Here is a 19594-nt window from a genome sequence, read left to right on the forward strand (position 1 = left end):
GAAATGTCAGCTCTGCCATTTTCTTGTTCACATGTGCTTGGCTTGTGTTGTTAGTATCATCTTCAGACTTGAGTTACTTGCAGGAATTTTTTTAAGCTGCTTGCCATTCGGTGAGGGTTATTTCTAAAACTAGATAATATCCGTAAATCCAGGGACAACTGAACTGCAGTACATTGCAGTTTATTTGAGGCAAATGGTCAAGTGAGGGTGTCATTGTCACCTGCTTGGTGGAAGACATGACCATCTGACATACAGAACAGCTGAGACTACTGGTGTCTAGCTATATATCAAATATTAGTAAAGCTTAATTTCTTTCTTATTTTTATGTAAAAAAAAAAAAAAAAGGTAGAAGTTCTAATATTTTCTTTCCACATCCGAATGGATTGTCTAGCACATACCCCACTTTGGAGTCTCCTGCTCTAGGTTGTCCATGTTTGGGGTGGGGAATGCGAGATGACCTCCCCAGGTCCTTTCCAACCTCAACCCTTCTGTGACTCTGTGATTCAAGAATCTAAAAATGCTGAGAACTAATATTGCAAATACATTCAGGTGACATGTTTGAGATGGTGTTGTGATGATAACTGGGTTATTCTGCCCAAAGTCATCTTGCATGGAGGCTGACAAACAAAAAGAGAACTCAATAGCTAGATGCATAATTGTCAAATTAATACCGGGAGACGGTTGTAGGAGAGCATTATGCTTTCACACCTGAAGCTGAAAAGAGGACTATGTTGTTAGTTCATGGGAACAGTACTTTGAAGGGCTGTAAGCCGTTTGTTTGCTGAAGTGAGAAAGATTGAACTATTCATCAGGACTGTCCAGCACTAACAGGGAGAGAGGGTGAGGGAGAGGAAGAGAGAGGCTTTTTGTGAAGGAAGGGTGTTTTTTGGTTTGGTTTTTTTTTTTTAAAGACTATACCTCCAAGTCCTAAAAATGTTCAACGTTATGGGAAAAAAAACATGCGAAACACACTGACTTACTGTGTTAAACTGTTGTAGTATGTTTTTAACTTTAACAAATAATATTTTGCATTTACAAGATGTTGTGGGCTACCACCCTTGGCTCCAAAAGGAGCAGAGGAGCTGCAGATGTGAATAGGTCGGGCTGGCTGAGAGCAGGATGGGGGACTGCAGTCTCTGATTTAACATGATAGTAGGAGAAATACTGAGTTCTACCTGTGAAAAGAGTTGAGAGCTAAGACCTGAAATGGTGCTCAAATAGATTATGAAAGAAGAGAACACAGTGAGGTTAGTAACTGACATCTCTATAATTTAAAATGTTTAAAATCTGTGTTTGCGTGTGTCAGTAAAAGATAGGTTCTGCTTCTGGTAAGAATTAATTACTTTACGTCCTGAGGTCTGTGCTGTGTGTTAGCTTAGACTGGGTGATGATAGATTACTGTACCAATGTCTTGCATCCACTTGAAATATCCCTGTATTTGGACTGCATTGACACTTGGCACACAATTTGCACCCATTGAAGCCTTGAGACCTTTTTGCTACCTCAAAAATAGAGGCAAAACATTAAATAATATGCATTTACATAAGAAGAAAATTGCCCCAAGAGCTCAATTGTTTATTATTTTCTCTGTAAGTAATTAAAGGTAAACTAAGAAAGATACTTCAAAATACAGGTAAAAAATATATCTGCATACACTGTAATAACAGTTAAAATTTATGAAAATCTCACTTATAGTATTTTAAAGTAATTAAACTAAAAAACTCTGAGCTAGTCTAATCTGTTATAAATCAGTGACTGTCCTAACCTATACTGTTTGGAGACATGAGCATACATTTAGCTTTTCTTAGATTATCCTGTCCTGAAGTGAACTTTGGCAACAGAGGGCAAGACCTTCCCAGTTTAGTAATGTTCTGGGGCCCCAGGGCTAGCAGACCCTTTTCACAAAGGATCGGAGTTGCTTAGCCCAGTGTTATGACCTGGACCAAACACCTCTTTTATCAGGCATGGAGCAGAAATTAGTAGAAAGCAAAAAATAATTTGAATCAACCTGACAGTCTTTGGGTTTGTTGGTACTTAGATACTGCAGTCACTAACACAGAGACCTGAAATGGTTTCTACAAAGTTAGAAAGTGTGATGCTCTCTGTGGCCTTGATTTGCCTTTTAGTTGTGGTACAAGGTTTATGTGAGTTTACTACTGACTTAATCCTCTTGTAGGCAAGAATTGGAAGTAATTATTTTATGTGGGTAGTGTAGTGATAGTGCCCTATTCTGCTATGTGGAAAATTCAAGAGTTCGCTCCTTGGATGATACAAGATGTGGCCTGTCAATGTTGCAGCAGTAGTGTTTGTAATGCTGTCAAATATGTGTCTCTCTTATAGTTGATCAGACCTTGTGAAAATGTCAGAAGTTTCTAAAATTAATTATTTCTTCTCTTTCTGGAAGGTTACAGATGTTCTGAATGAAATGAAGTATGATTTATTGCAAGAGATAATGACTAAAAATGAGTAAAAAAAAGCAGTAGATATCTACATTTAAAAATAGAAAGTTATTTATACCTGTAGCACAGTGAAAGCCTGTTGTGCTGACTGAATTTAACAAGAGTATCTGGGATTCAGCCTTGGTGCTGCTAATGACTGGAGGCGTTATTGATGTAGTAAACTAATTATGCATGTGATGAAGTTGCCTGCTGGAAGTTTTTGACTGCTTCATCACTGTGGCACCTCCTACAGATTAATTCATTGAGCAGCACAGGTAAAACCTCCAGATGGAGGTCCTGCTCTCTTGTCATCCAGGCACAAAGAGTAGTACTGACAGCAGTAACTAAATAGAGATGAATATTTTCTTGAATTATTGATCGAATAGCTGGAGCTGTATCATGGAACTAAAAGGTTTGGGATGCATCTGTAGCAGTTCATAGTCACTGCATGGGAAAACACATACACAGTAACTTTAAAAGGCAAAACAAAATGAGTAGCAGCCTTTCTTAGCTGAAAAAATCCCCGGATTAAATGAGGAAAAGTACAGCAGAAAACCTGTAGATTTAAAAAAAAAAAAAACATTCTTTGATTAGCAGGCAGGGAAGGAAGGTGGTGCAGGGAAATATCTGTTTCTATTCTTTCTGTGTATAAAATTCTCTTCCTGCATTTGTTCTCGAATGTCTCAGTACACACATTACAATTCAGAATATAAACAGCCTGTTTAATTAGATGATAAAGTATTTCACTTAAAATTTATAGAGAAAAATACCATTTTTCCCTATAAGAAAGGCTAATAACAAATGGAATGAATACCAATGTGTCCTGTCTGATTTTTCATTTGCGCTATCCACTCATGAAGTATAATATAAATTTCAATATATTCTGTCCAAATCTAGGCTTTTGATATATTGGGCAGAACAAATATAAAATCCATCTTAATATTATTAGTTTTACAAAAATATTTTAAGTTTGTGGAATCCTTTATGCAGAAATGGTTAGTGTTTTGGGTTTTTTTAATAGTGGTATAGCTGAAAAGGCTCATGAGACTAGCAAAACTAATGCTGCTTTTGTTCTTTACTTAAAGCTGGAATTGTGTTGTAAATAGTCTGGATTTCTCATCCAAGCTTAATATGTTGTTATCTAACAGGATGCATTAAGTGTTCTGTAACAACTGCAGAACTCATCAAGCAAATGGAAAGATTAGCCCTGAAATCAAGCTTCAAACTTTTATTTTCTCACAGTCAATAGGCAAGTAATGCATGCTGGATTTACGATGATATTGAGATTGACTGCTTAAGTCCTTTTTAAAGTTCAAAGCTGGAAACAGATTGTGTGTACAAGCAATCCGCACTAGAGTTTCTAAGTAAGGGCTTGTGATAAAGAAGTGAAATTGGGTTTGACTGAAATGGCCCATGAGTCCCATATGGGTTTAACAGGAAGATTTCAGGCTCAAAAAGACAGGGGTTTTAGAGAAGTATCAAGCATTGGTTTCACATCACCTGAGATTGGTTTGTGGAGTCTGTCGCCTGGGAGATGTAAAGACAAGAGGCTCATTAAAAATGAGCAACACCAGGAAGAATGATCGAGCTTGAAGTACACTTGTGTTCTTTAGCTTGAAGAGTTTAAAGATGAAGACACATTTTAAAAACTCAGCTGGCAGATGAGAAGAATGCTGTCAGGTTTCTCAGTGAAATCCCTTTATATATGGATAAATAGGATATTATCGTTGTTTTTTGACAACAGCAAAGAAAACCACCAAAACTCAAAAAACTTCTTCAGCTCAGAATATCATGATAGTTGGATGAAGTGATAGTTAATGTCTCAGCTATCAAAATTAGATTTAATAAAACAGGTTGTCTTCGGTCTTGCTATCTGATAACTTCAGAGGCAGTATTAACTGTCTGTAAAAGTTGTGGAAGCCGGGGAAGAAATGAGCTTTGGGGCTCACTTTGAGGATATCCTACACTGTACTAGCAATCCATCCCTGGTATCTTAAAGTTTGCTGTGGGCCTATTGTCTTAGAGCTGACTTTTACCTATTCCAAGACTTTGAACTATTTTGCACTGTTGTATTTACTGACCTTAGAAAAACATAATGATACTGAGCTTCAAAATCAGAACTTTATTTGCTTCTTACTCTGATATAATCTGTGCTGTTAACAAATGCATTTATAGTAGTGACGCAGTAAAGTTATTTTAAATATCACAGGTTTTGATTGTTCTTTGACAGCATGAGGATTTGTCAATGTCTGTCCATTTACCTAATGCTGTGAAGGTAAGGAGTGAACAAAGTGACTTTGACCTATGAAGTAGCATTGGTTTGTTCAGTCAGAGCAAGTGTTCTTTAGCTCAGTCTGAATTGTAAATTTATGTGATGAATGTGTTGAAGCAACATAGTCTTTTTTTTTTTTTTTCATAGTCTCATAGTATGAAAGGCAGCTGAAATCTGATTTGTTTTATGAAAACTTGAATGACTTGGCACAACCATAGATGAAAGAACAGTGGCTGCTTACTGTGTTGCTTATTCTTGCCTTCATTCATATCCCTTAATTCATGCACCCTCATTACAACATGGGGGAGATAATTGTATAGTACAATTTCTAATGAAGATGTTGGATTTTAGTAACTTTAAGTCACAAGTGCTATTTTTCAAAGTTGTTAAAAAGTACCCTAGTGAAAATCATACTACACTGGGATCAGGAGCTTGATGGCCTTGTGATTTGAACAGCTGGCAGTGGTGGTTGTAGAAAAGGGGGTTTGACTGTCTTTTATTAGCCCATATATCCCCTGAGCCGTAGGATGGGTGTAGCATGAAAAGGTTTGTCCTCATGACAAACTGGAAATCTAATACAGTTTTCCTGAGTGGATGTTAGAGAAATGATCTGTGGTCTCATAGTCACAGTCTTGATGCCTGTATGTTTCTTAGGTTACACTGTTTTAAAGAAAGTGTCAGGGTGAGCACACCCTTTATTATGATAGATTTTGGCTGCGAGGCATGCATTTCAATCCCTTCCTCTCAGCTGGGGTGAAAAAAAAGACTGAATATCCTCACCCTGTTTTTTCCTTCCTTCTGAATTACATTTTATTTCATCTCAGATTTTCTCCCCATGTTTTTTTTTCTTGAATATCATCTGTGCAATTTTGTATTGTTTCCCACTTGTACAGTTTTGTATTGTTTCCAAAATGCCTTCCCCTGCTCTCCTCTCTCCTTACCTGGATAAATCTTTCTGGGGCAGCTCTACTGTGATACATATGATTTCTAGTGATACCTGAGGGTGCTGGGGTGCTCAGGTGAGGTGAAATGAGAAGGAGTTACCAGTTTTTAGGATAAACAATTTAAAAAGTAGAATTAATATAAAGTACTGAAAGCAGACAGCTGTCTGCTTTCTGTCGTCTTTTGTTGAAATTTGCCTGTCTCCAATAGATCAGCACAACTGCTTATATCCTTTGTAAATACTGTATTGAGAGATTAATGGTGAGTGGTTCTTGAGCTTCCCCTTTGTCAGGGTAGCACTTCACCTAAGGAAACAATTTAGGATTTTACCTCTAGGCCTCAGTAGCTCTACAGGAGCAAATGAAACCAGGAAAAAAGAAATCAAATTAATAATTTCTTACTATGTTTAGATGTTTTCTCTTTAATTCCAGCTGCATGTGCTTGGGCATGTTCTGGTGATAGCTCTCTTCAGTGAACTGAAAGAAGTGAAGATAGAACTGCAATAAAATCCATGTGGGGGAAGGATGGAGGCATTCTTCACAATACTTAAATTAATAGGGGCAGTTTCTGTTACCAGTATAAGAAGTTGCAAATAGGTGTTACGTGGAAAAGAGGAACCTATGGTGTGTATTTTGTCCCTCAGTTGACAGAAGGGTGAGGTGCTGCAGACTACTGCTTCAAAGTTGCAACTGGCTAATGTATGGTCTAGGAGCTATCCTGAAAATTACCTTCTTCCGTTTCTTCCCTAGGAAAAGGTAAAGAAAACAGTGTCATGTGTTTTACAGTAGTTTTTCAAATCAGAGGCATCATTTCAAATCCTTTAGAGGTACTGCATATTAACGTGTCAAAAGAAAGTTGTTGCCTTCTGTATGTATTACTGCAGTATGTACATCTGTTTCCCACCTTCCCAATATGTCTTTACTAGTCTCCATTTCAAGTAAACGGGGAAAAAAAACTCTCTTACATCTCTGTTTTGTATCATCTGCTTTCTTTACCAACCAAGATGGATGATTGAATGCTTTTACATGCTTAATAGAGGGGTTTTGTGCGCTCTTGGGTGGTAGTTATAAAAATAAATTAAGTGAATCCTATGATATAAACTATATGAAAGAGGTGTTGAGTTTTTGTTGTTTTTCTCAGGAGGCTTATTCCACTGCCAGAATATCTTCTGAATTTTTAATTCTATTTTAAGTATGTGAATAGAAGATTCCTTTTGTTTGTTATGTGTGGGTCAAAGCTTTATGTCAGAATGTTTCAGGCAGTTTACACAAGAGATTTCTGCACCTTGAAGCATGGTTTTGTCATGTATTTGTGATAAAAAAGATACAAAACATATAGGAAATCTGCCTTCTATTTACTCATTTTTGTAGTGGTTTTGAACACAGTCCGGAATTTGGACAGGTTGAGTCAGCTTCAAAACACATGTATATCACTTGCCTCCCTTTTGCAATTGGTATACCTGATGTGATTTTTTAATAAGCTGTATACATCTATAAGTTAAATATATGTTGCAAACTGGACTTCTAGTTGTTCCTGAAAAGTCATTCCAAAGTACTTATCGTATGGAGATTTTTATTTTTTTTTCATAAGGCTTTCTTTCAACACATTTGTCATAAAGGTATTTATTACTTTTGTGAATTCTCTGATCTGGAACTCAGTTTAAGCATTAAATTAATAAGGTACAATGGTATGTATAAAAAAATATGAAAACTTAAAAAGAAAAACCCAAAACAACCCAAAACAAAACCCCACACAAATCACCAAAACCCCTCCAACCACTAATATTGATCCATAGCAGCTCTTTGTACAGGGAATTTCTCTTTAGTATTAACTTGGACTGGAAGACCAGCTAGTACTTTTAACACCTGGTATGATATCTTTCATTATTACTAAAGCATAATCTCCAAATGACTTCTGCAAATATGCTTGTTTTAATAATACCTTTCAAAATAGGGTTTCCTAAATACGTTTCTACATAATCCTCTACTTTCCTTATTGGATTTACCACTCTCAAATATTTCTTTTTGTAGATGTGTTCTAATTAATGGTAACTATAGAAGGGATATAATTTGTGTATGTGAGCATACATGTGCACTTGCCTGTATAAAGCTATAATATACATTAAGAAAAGCTATCACTAATATTGCAAAATCAAACACCCAGGCATTAAAATACACCAGGAACAGGTTTGCTCACGTAATATTAATGTGCACTCATTTTTCCTCATAAATATTCACTGATATAAAAGTGACACAAATGTATGGATATTATTTCTTACACAAGATGAGTAATATTTATTTTAGGAGCCTTTATTAATATCTTTTATACTTGGTGAGTGGTACCTGTTCCTGTATCTTGGTATCTAAAAGAAGTTTAGGTGCACATTTTCTGAGGAAACCATTCCTTTTTTTCAGAGCTTTTCATTAGAGTCCAAGAACCCAATTTTGAAGTATTCTCGGTACCTATTAGGCAAGTGTAATTTTTTAGAAAACATTCTATTTACCTAAAGGCAGGCAGGTTTCCAGAGGAACTTACAACTGACAGATATCGTGGCAGTCAGGTGAAGTTCCTGATGACTGGAAGAAGGGTAACATAACCCCCATTTTCAAGAAGGGGAAGGTGGAAGACCCGGGGAACTACAGACCAGTCAGCCTCACCTCTGTGCTTGGCAAAATCTTGGAGCAGTTTCTCCTGGAAAGCATGCTAAGGCACATGAAAAACAACGAGGTGATTGGTGACAGCCAACATGGCTTCACTAAGGGGAAATCCTGCCTGACCAATTTGGTGGCCTTCTATGATGGAGCCACGGAACTGATGGACAGGGGCAGAGCAGTTGACATCATCTATCTGGACTTGTGCAAAGCGTTCGACACATGCGTGCAAAGCCACACATGACATCCTTGTCTCTAAATTGGAGAGACATCAATTTGATAGATGGACCACTCGGTGGATAAAGAGCTGGCTCGATGGCCGCATGCAAAAAGTCGTGGTAAATGGCTCGATGTCCAGTTGGAAACCTGTAACGAGTGGTGTCCCTCAGGGATTGGTGTTGGGACCGGTCCTGTTCAACATCTTTGTCGGCGACACGGACAGTGGGATTGAGTGCGCCCTCAGCAAGTTTGCTGACGACACCAAGCTGTGTGGTTCGGTTGATACGCTGGAGGGAAGGGATGCCATCCAGATGGACCTTGGCACGCTTGTGAGGTGGGCCGATGCCAACCTTATGAAGTTCAACCAAGCCAAGTGCAAGGTCCTACACCTGGGTCAGGGCAATCCCAGGCACAGTTACAGGTTGGGCAGAGAAGAGATTCATAGCAGCCCTGCCGAGAAGGACTTGGGGGTGTTGGTTGACGAGAAGCTTAACATGAGCCGGCAGTGTGCACTTGCAGCCCTGAAAGCCAACCGTATCCTGGGCTGCATCAAAAGAAGCGTGACCAGCAGGCCAAAGGAGGTGATCCTGCCCCTCTACTCTGCTCTTGTGAGACCTCACTTGGAGTACTGTGTACAGTTCTGGTGTCCTCAACATAAAAAGGACATGGAGCTATTGGAGTGAGTCCAGAGGACGGCCATGAGGATGATAAGGGGGCTGGAGCACCTCCCGTGTGAAGACAGGCTGAGATTTGGGGCTGTTCAGCCTGGAGAAGAGAAGGCAGTGTGGAGACCTCATAGCAGCCTTCCAGTATCTGAAGGGGGTCTACAAGGATGCTGGGGAGGGACTCTTCCTTAGGGACTGTAGTGATAGGACAAGGGGTAATGGGTTCAAACTTAAACAGGGGAAGTTTAGATTGGATATAAGGAAGAAGTTCTTTACAGTGAGGGTGGTGAAGCACTGGAATGGGTTGCCCAGGGAGGTTGTGGATGCTCCATCCCTGGCGGTGTTCAGGGCCAGGTTGGACAGAGCCTTGGGCCACACAGTTTAGGGCGAGGTGTCCCTGCCCATGGCAGGGGGATTGGAACTAGATGATTTTAAGGTCCTTTCCAACCCTAACTATTCTATGATTCTATGATTCTATGATATGTTTTCCATAAAATGCAACTTTGCTACAGTATCCTGTGTCACCAAGATTGAAACATTTTTGGAGATGTTTGTGTTGATTCAGTTTCTGTCAGATAAGTGGAGGGAGAACAGACAGAACAATTGTAAATGTTTTATGAAAGCGTAGTGAGCTTTTGAAGTCTCATAAATAACAGCTTTAAATGTTTATCCAAAACATTTTTTTTCTGTATACTGTCATCACCTGCACTACTGCTAGAATTAGGTCCGTGAATTCAGAACTCTCTAGCATTCTCATACCACCTTTTCCACATATCTTAGCACAATTTCATACAATTTTCCATTTGTTATTCTCCCTTACAGCCAGAATTAATATCTGGCCTTTCTTAGTTGCAAAACACATTCTTCTACCTCAGCATCTTCGCTCTGGCTCACAGGATTTTTCCAGATTTTTTTTTTCATCCTCTGCCTTTCTAAAACTCTTCCTGAGCACAGCCGTGATCAGAGAAGTCCTTTAATTGTAAAATCAGTCTCATTTTGCTTGTCTCCCTCACCCCTGTACATATGCAGACTTGACAAAATGTAGACGCTGTTTTAAATTAGATTGCCTTTATGCAGCACATGTTTTTTCAGGCTCCCTGACCCGTAATCTAGATTACAGTATTATTTTACAGCTCTGAACACTTACCTCTGGTATATCAAAAACTTGGTGTATTTTGAGAGAAAATAAATGTTCCACTTTAAAACAGACTACCCACTGTTCAGAGTTCACCTGTAAAGCCTGGATAAGAATTTTTGGTGTGCGTGTGTCATAGCAGATACGTGGGTGCTCTGCATGCAGTTTGGAGGCACACAGAGAAGAGTTTCTTTCGCTAGCTATCTCTGAGCTAGCATGTCTGCAAAGTCCTTTTAACATGTAATGCTGTAACACCTTTGAAAGGGCAGGTAGAGCCTTTTTTCCTGAGAACCCAAACACGAGGCAGAATTCAGGCAGGCCGTTATGTCCAGTTTGTAATCTGTTCCTTAAACTGTCCATTTATGTAGCTGTAGTTAGTTTACTTGAAGTTTTATGGGCTCATTTATTGATTTCAGAGAGTGAAACAATCTCTTATTAGGTGATTTCTGTCATCACCCTATCTTTAATGAAAGTTATACAGCAGACCAGACCTGTTGTACAGGTTTAGAGAAAGCATTTTAATTTTTTTTTTTTATATTAAAAATTGTCCATTGATTCCCACTTTTGCTTTCTCTGTTAGCCAGTTTATAATTGAGAATGGCTTTTTATTTTCCCCATTATGACTTCCTGTCTGCCCACAGGGGAGTAGTTTATTCTCTGATTTGATGGTTTGTCAGCTTAGGGGCTCAGGATCCTGTTTTCCTAATGCTATGTTTTTTGGATTAGTTTTTAATTGTCATGAAAGTGTCTAGATAGGGCCCTTGTATCAGTTCTAGTATGCACATATGTTCACTGCCAATGCTAGCACTGATACTCATAAACATTGTAAGTTTTATTTATTTTATTTATTTAGTGTACATTTGGCAGCAAATTTTAGATAGAAAGTACGTATTGATCTGAGATCTTTCTAGAAAGTGGTGTCCGGCTTAACTTGAACCTTTTATGTAATTTTTTGTGACTTAACCAATTTTTGTTTTCTGTTATCCTACTTTTTGATAAGGTGTTCTTTGAGAATACTTCATAGCAGGTGTCATAATCTGTAAGACAGAATACTTTGAAAAAGACTTTATTCACATTAGGAAAAGCATACTGTATTCTTTATCCCATTTACTTTAATTGGTTGCTTTCATCTTAAATTGTATTCCTTATTTAAGCTCATAAATTTTTCAAGATCTAAAGTAATTTAACCAAATAAAAATGGAAACATGCAAAAAGGACTACATTTGGATGATGACATAGTTGTATTGAACTGGATTCGTGATGGTTAAATGGATAATTGCACTTGAAAGAACCATAGGTTGTAATAGACTGTGGTGTATCTTGTGCATTTGTCAATTCAATTCCTCTTAGGAATCCAAAAATATCTACAAAATGCAGCATAAGCCAAAGAATCTTAATGAGATACGTATCTCCTGTTTTACTCATAAATATTTCAGTCAGCACGGAATTTGTCCTTTAAAATACAGTTTGGCTATCCAAACTGTAATGCAAGTATAACAGGCAGGGAAATTACTTTGCTTGATTAAACTATATAGCAGATAGTGTGTATTTTGATTGTCATTTATAAATTCTAATAGCAAAAATGGGCAAAATTTCTCAAGTGTACTAGTTGATTCTAAACAGCTGCCTATCTTGGCAAAGTGCTGTAGAAGAGGACAGGAGGGCTTGAGTAGATGTGAATGTAGGGTTTTGTCAAATGTCATGACCCGTTTCTAGAAAATTTCATCATATTTGTGATACAGTCAGATGTGAGGGTCAGAACTCTGGGGAGCAGGCATAAGACATCAGAATAGTTGATGACTCATCTTTTTTCTGTTCCAGTAAGATGTTCTGTGTTATTCTTTGTCCAGTCTATAAACTCGCCTATACTTCCAACACCTATATATGCCATGTATGCTATTTTTATCTACAGAAGAATTGCCAGAAAGTCGTGGCTTCATTAGTATTCATCTTAGTGGCTGGCTGTAGAAAGAAAAATGGCTTGGCAGCTGTTTTATTAAAGATCATGTGTGTACTGTTCTATACATGGTACAGTTTGGTTATTAATTGTGGCTGGAAATGACTTAGGAATGGAAGGAATTCGAAAGCTCTTTTGTAGCAGATGTAAAGGTTAGATACCCACTTTGGGGAAGTTACAGTAAATTCACAAAGGTTTGAAGGATGTAAACGGCAAAGATAAAAGAAAAAAAAAAAAAAAAAGTCCTGACAGTGATTTAGCTATAGACTCGCAACAGAAATGAAGAAAAACAAGCAGTAAGAAACAGTCCTGCTTTGACAGATAAATGGTCTAGGCGAGTAGAACCGTCATTCTATTTATCCATGTTTTTGACATCTTCCTAACCAGTGAGAAAGGGAGAACCCTTTATTAACCATGTGGAATCACAAACTCTGCTCTTTTTTCCAGTATTGGACATTTTGCAGCGTTTGGCTGCACTTCTGGGTTTGAGCAAGAAAACTCCTTAAATTCTTTTATGTTATTGCTAGAGATATGTATGATATAATGAGGTATGGGAGCCATTTCATACATTCATTAGTCCCGTGCTTGAATATAAACCCTTATTTGTGCCAGGTTTTACTTTGGTGTATATTTTTTGCCAAGCTTGACTACGTTGCACATTGCACAGCTTGATACTTAAATTTATTTCCTACTATCGTTCGCGGTACCTTCGCAAGGAAACTACCTTTTGCTTTACCTGTGGTTTGGGTTGTGAACTGAATAGGTTTGCTTTTGTGTCTGAAACTTAGCTTGTGGCATATTTTGTGAAGTTTGAAATAATATTTATGCAAGTACTAGAACAAATGTGTAAATGGCTGCCCAGTTTTCTAAGCCTTCCCACTGGAAATGTTGCAGATGCTGTTTGATATACTTTATACAAATCGCTCGTATTTCTGAAGTGGTTTAGGAGAGAGAGAGTTATATCCATTGTTATCACTGAGGTGAAATATTAGAGTTTGGAGTTGTGAGTTCTTAAATGGCCTTTCTGTTCCTATTAGATTGTCTAATTGGATCTTGTGCACTTAAAATTGTACTGAAAGATGCAGCATCCAGAGGTGCCAATTTCCCTGATAAACTTAGAGCTCACGAAATCTTCCTATAGAAAGATATTTTAGGAAGGAGAAGAGTATAGGATGACCTGTATCCAAAGGTGGGGCAAACATGATGTCTGTAAAGACCAAGGGCACTGTAAGAGAACAAAAAATGAAATTATTTGATGATTGCATGCAGAAAAAGTTCCTCTTGAAACTTGTATGCTTGCAGAGTGCTTATCATGAACCTCAAGTATACACTGGGACTAGCTATTAGGAAAGCTGGGCTTCAGTTATGTAGAATGAAATTTTGTCTTCTGCTTATTTACAGGGTATTCTCTATTGCCATTTATAAACTTCTAGGAAAATTTAGATTTTTTTAAAGTCTTTTTTAAAGCTAGATTTTTTCTGTTTCCTATTTTAATACAGCTTGGCAAGGCTAAGCCTGCTGGGCCTATGGACAGATAGCAAAGATGATAAATAGAGCTAAAGTTTAGTTTCGTTTGAGCAGCTGCAGCATTTACTTTAATATGGATAGAAATATCTGTGACTAGGGTTATATTTGTTTTCCTGAATAGGAAAGATGTCATTCTTCACTGGAGTGAAACATCAAACATCAAAAACATCAGAGTTTTATAACCCTGTGTTACTCTCCTGTTAGAAAAGAACGGTGTAAAAAAGCTGGAAAAGTTTCTTCTGTACCAGAGGAACAAAGCAAAGCTTTTCCATTTTCTTGTGGATAATGTCAAATTTCATTCTTCTAAATCTGTGACATTAGATTTTTCCCTGTCCCAGCTTTGGATAGTGTGAGCTTTTATAACATGTTACTCTTTTCTAAATTATTTAGGAGAAAGTGAGAAAAAGAGGGTATAAGACTGCTTTCTTTCAGAGAGTTTGAGGCTATGTGTAGATTGATATTTTGAGGTAGATGTGCTGTATTGTACCAGAGGCACTGACCCCACAAATGCCCAGGCTGGTACCTGTTTCTAGCACAGTGCACCTGGAAGCATCTGGGCCTTCCCTTATTCGGAAACCAAGATACAGGAATGGGAGCTGATGTTCTTACACTCACAGTTTTCTTCTAAAATGTAGGTTCTCAGGCATGGAATAGTTTGTTTTTCCTGAAGAATGCTAATCGTTCAATCTTGTATTGTCCTGAATTCTACTGCTTTTTATTTTGCTGGATTTTTTTTGATACCTGATGATTGTGTCATAGGAGAAAAATTGTCTGCAGTTCTAAATCTGCTCTTTTACCTTTGGGATTTTTTTTTTTTTTTTTATGACAAGAAGGTTTTATGCCCTCTCTGAAAGTGATGATTAATAAATATATAATAATTTGTATTGAGACATCCGAAAGTTACATAGCCTGTTATCTGCGCGCCTTGTTTAGTTTTTATCTTTGTGTTTATTTTACAGGATGCTGTACTTTTGATGAGCCTCTCAGTTCCTGTGGCTATAGTCAGTCAGATGACGATGATCTTAACTGGGATCAGGTGAACGCACCAATAAAGCCCTCATCAAGTCAAGGGATGCCATCTGGTTGGTCATTTATTTCACTTTGTTTCTCCTTGACATTAGCTTATGTGTTTATTCAGCATTTCTTGACAGTACCATTGTTAGATTTAGACAAAGTAGCGTTCTGTGTAATTGCAGTACTCAGATCTTCCAAGTGATTTTTGTGAGGTGCATTTTGCAAATCAAAGGTTTTCTTTTGTGGTGTGGGGAACATAAAGGTTAGAAAGTAGAAATAGAACCTTGGTGTCATCAGGGAAGGCAGAAAGAAAACAGAACAGTGACATGAAAGTGAATATGAAGTAGTACTAGAAAGAGGCGGACAGGACAACTCAAGAAGACTCAAAGGAAGGAGAAAGAGTAAGAGATAAAACAAAGATGTCCTTAGGCATTTTCAATGAAAGAGATATTAATCAAAATCTGTTCTGAAAAGAAATGGAGAGTGAAAAAGAGTTAAGAAAAAGGAGAGGAGAGGTATCCCGAAACAGAGGCCCTCAATGATACTATGCTCGTTGTGCTTAAAAGACAGTTATGCAACTATTATTTAATGCACTTGATGAACTGCATTCAGTTGGACCTAATTCCATAGCAACAACCCTTGCATTCTGCTGAGCTATAAACTTACTCTGGTAATGCAGTCATTCCTTTACCACTTCACCTACACAAATATGTAAACTATGACCATTGGTTTTAAACTGTTCATTAGCCTAAAATATATCAATTATTCTTTTTTCATGTTTTTACCCAGGCATGTTAAGAGTTCCCCCCATGTTCTGATCTCCATCTCCTGGGGAGAGCAGCATCTTCTTTGGCTTTTAAAAACAGCGTCCTGTAACTGTTGTTGCCTAGAAGTAGCCAAAACAAAGAGACCACTTCATAAAATCACTGGTTTTAGCATCACAGGACTTCTTCTACATTAGCCTCATAATTTAGTATAAATATATCCAGATCACTTAAAAGCATTGCAGATGAATATCCTGGTGTTTCATATCCATTTAAATTATTTTTTTGAAGCACCCATAATGTACTTTGGCATTTGTGTAAAATCTCTGTAACAGTTGTCCTTCTCAAGAAAGTGTTCCTCTCATTTTTGGATAAGGGAATTAGGAGATAAATGTTGTCAATCTTCAGAGGTGACTGTATAAACAAAACCTGAATGTATGCACTCATCACTAATGGACTAATAAATGCACTAAAGTACAATATGCATTAATCAGCCCTAGATGTTCACTTTTTAAAATGCTCACTGTAGATTTATCAGTGTTGCTGTGTGTTGTGGACAATATCACATCTGAGGTTGATGGTTGGAACAGAAGTGCCTTTTCCTTCAGCACTTCATTTCCTCTGGCAAAGGTAGGAATCCCAAATTCAAGATGAATGTTCAGTTTGCCTGAGTCCCAGCACTTGGATCGTCATGCTTGATTGAGTTCATCATTCCAGATAAAGGAGGTTCTTGCAAATTCCTTTTTAAACTGGCTCTTGTCCAGTGGTCTTGGCACACACTGCTAAAAATTTTCTGGACTATTTCATTAGTGCTTAGTACTGTTTCTCAAGTTGGAGCTAATGTGTGTAGTTTATCAGTCATCTTGGCTTGCAGTACGAGTTATACATTCTTTTTCTCAATCACGCCACTGGTAATTCTCTTTCTATTCCAAACTTCATTCATTACAACTTGATTGTTGGTATATGTTGTTCAGTCTTTTTGGCAGATAGAAGAGGTTCAAATCTGCATTCTTGTCTGTGGTGTGACCATAGGCTTGAAGATTTTTTTGGTTTGTTTTGATTTCCCAGGGGCAAGAGTCTGGACTAGGGACTGATATTTTTATGGAGGGAGAACGATATAGAGATAATTTTATTTATCAGATGTCATACAACTTGTTTGTTATTTGTCTTCCTGCCTTTCTATCAGAAGACTAAAATAATATTTTGGTGGTCAACTAAGAAGATACTTAATTTGGTAACAAATTATATTTGGAGTTTAGGGAGTTTTATTTCTGCCCATAAAGGAAGTGAAATATGCTTTGGGAGCCTTGGGTCAGAAGATGAACGAGTTAGTCTGAGGAGGGTTTGGATATTGGTGCCTTAAAAAGTCAAAAACCCCTTTGAGAGGGAAAGAAATGCTCATTTTTTTGCAAATGAGAAGCACTGTGTCTAAAGGCACGATTCAGTTAAGTGGTATCTAATTTTTCCTCATAATTTCATCTAGACACTTTTTTCCTGTTCTTGTTCAAATCATCTTAATGATTTTAATTAGTTTTCAGTTAGCCTTAGCCAGAGGGTTATATGATACACTTAAAAAATGATTGCAAGTAGTTTCTCAGCAGTTTCTGAGCTACATATTTTAGAAGAAATAAATTCAGATGATAATGAATAGAACATCTTAGATTAATGGTTTGTGGGGAATTCTTGGCTTGAAAGCAAAATGCTTTATGCAATGATGTTGTAATACTATGCTGAAACAAGAACTCTCAGTTCAGTAGTCCCTTGTCAGTAGAAAACATTAATGCACATAACATTCCTAATTTCAGGCAGTATGCTCCAGTGAGTGAGTTGATGTCAATATGTAATATTTTGTATAATTCGGTGGCAGTCAGGGGGAAGCACACTAGTTATGGCATTTGATTTCTAAGTCCACGTGAGACTGTTGAGAGCATAGTTGTACTTCAGATAGATAAATATTTTGGCTTGTTGTGTTATTTCAGGGGGATAGAAGAAATGTCATATAACATTCATGCATGTGTGTGCATGCATTAAGGTACACACTATATTTTAAATGTTAGCATTAATAGTTTTTTGTGAGATCTAGTTTTAGATTAAAATTGGTAAGTTGTATCAAAGATGATAATAAAAAGTTTCTAAAAGTGTTTCTTACAGTGGACTTTAATGTTTGTTGAATTGTTACTTCAGTAGAGAAATAGAAAGTTAATGCTATTAAAGTAAGTAGTGTTCTAGCGCTCCAATTTTCTTGATAAATATAAACATGACTTTTAATGAGTCGGTACTAACCTAAAACTGTGTTAAACAGACCCAAAAAGCAATGACATGTGTATTTCTGTATGTATTTGTATGGATAAAATGAGAGTTTTTAATCCACTGCTCTTCTGTTTCAAGTGTCCTGTGAGACAGATGGAGTAGATGCTGTAGGAAGAGTGGCTCTTCCCTTTTCTCAGCCCCTTTCTTCTTCTCTTTCTATTCCAAGAATGTATGTTTATAATAAAGTTCTAAACTATAATTATAGAAACACTTAGTCATTATTAATGCCATCTCGCATTGTTCTGTAGAATATTTGGAGTAGAGCAGTTTGATATTAATGTTTATATAATACACGTTTACAGTTACAGCTAACTGTAAACCCTCTAGCTGTAGCCCAATAAAGATGTCTTCAGAAAAATATGCCCAAACAGTAGATTACTCTGTTGGCACGTGGTTGGCAGCGGGGCTGCAGTGGTGGCTTGTGTGAGAGGAGACCAGGGACTGCCCCATGCTGGACACATCCAGTTCCACCTGGCTCCAGTAGACCTACCACAGGGCATAGCTGAGCTGTGGCACCTCTGGGATAGCATGTTTAAGAAAGGGTAGAAAATGCTGGGCTGTCCTCTCTCCCATACCTGTGGGAGAGAGGACAGAGAAAAAAAGTGAAACAGCCATGCAGACACCAAGGCCAGTGCAGAAGGAGGGGAGGAGGTGCTCCGGGCACCAGAGTAGAGGTTTCCTTGCAGCCTGTGGTGCACACCATTGTGAGGCAGGCTGTGCCCCTGCAGCCCATGGAGGTCCATGGTGGAGCAGATCTCCACCGCCGCCCAAGGAAGACCCCATACTGCAGCAGGTGGACATGCCCTGAAGGAAGCTGTGGAGACCCCACACTGGAGCAGGCTCCTGACAGGAGTGGTGAATGATGTCCTGTCCTTATCTCAACCCACGAGATTTTTCGTCTCATCTTCTCCCTCTATTCTGTTGAGAAGGGAAAGTGAAAGAGAGGCTGGGTGAATGTCTGGCAGCCAGGCAAGGTCAGCCTACCAGTAAAGGCTTCCCCAATCCAATTAATCACTTGGATGCTTTTTTTTTCTTTTTTTTTTTTTTTTTTAAATGACATTTTTGATGAGTGTGGACAGGAGCACCATTCCTGGTTTACATCGCATTGATGGCATCTTCAGTTTTGGCTTCCTTTTAGAAAATAGCAAATTTAGAACATAATAATTTATGCCAAATTCTTGCAGGTTTATGTCCCACAGGTATCTACAAACCATTTTGCATTTGATATGTAGTTGTAAAGATCCTTTTCCAAACCAGCTGCTTTTACTTTCTTTTAATTTCCCCTTCTGTACTGCATCAAATATGAGCTATTTATCTCAATTCTTTGTCTGCTGCCTCCTTAGTTATCGCATATTAGCATAAGCGTTGTTATACCAGTTTTGCTTTCTGCTGTACCATGACAGCAGTCTTCATCATCTAGTTGGTAAACTTTCAGGGAGAGACTTCTATACTTCCGTTTATGTGGCTTCACCACTGAAAGGTGCTCCCTCTAAATACACATTATGCTTTCTTATTCTTTTTAAAACTTTCTTTTGTTGTTGTGTCTATGAGTAAAAAAAATGCTGTGCCTAAGTCCCTTTACACTGTTCTGATCGGTACTCTTGCCTTATCTCATTCATTTGTTCCATTTTGTTTGCCTAGCAGTTCTTGTTTAGTGCTCCAAGGTCCTGTGATAATGCAAATAAGCATAAAGAGTCTTC

The 19594-nt window shown here is 37.9% G+C and overlaps 1 protein-coding gene across 1 annotated transcript in view; it reads left to right on the forward strand.

Annotated features, from left to right (window-relative positions):
• PTPRM (protein tyrosine phosphatase receptor type M) overlaps positions 1–19594 on the forward strand; it is a 443651-nt gene that overhangs the window by 97528 nt on the left and 326529 nt on the right. The window contains exon 2 of the mRNA XM_030477498.2: positions 14766–14888. Coding sequence (XP_030333358.2) covers positions 14766–14888 — 123 coding nt within the window. The remainder of the gene's footprint in view (positions 1–14765; positions 14889–19594) is intronic.

Source organism: Strigops habroptila, chromosome 1, assembly GCF_004027225.2.
Source record: "Strigops habroptila isolate Jane chromosome 1, bStrHab1.2.pri, whole genome shotgun sequence".
In the NCBI taxonomy this organism is placed as follows: domain Eukaryota; kingdom Metazoa; phylum Chordata; class Aves; order Psittaciformes; family Psittacidae; genus Strigops; species Strigops habroptila.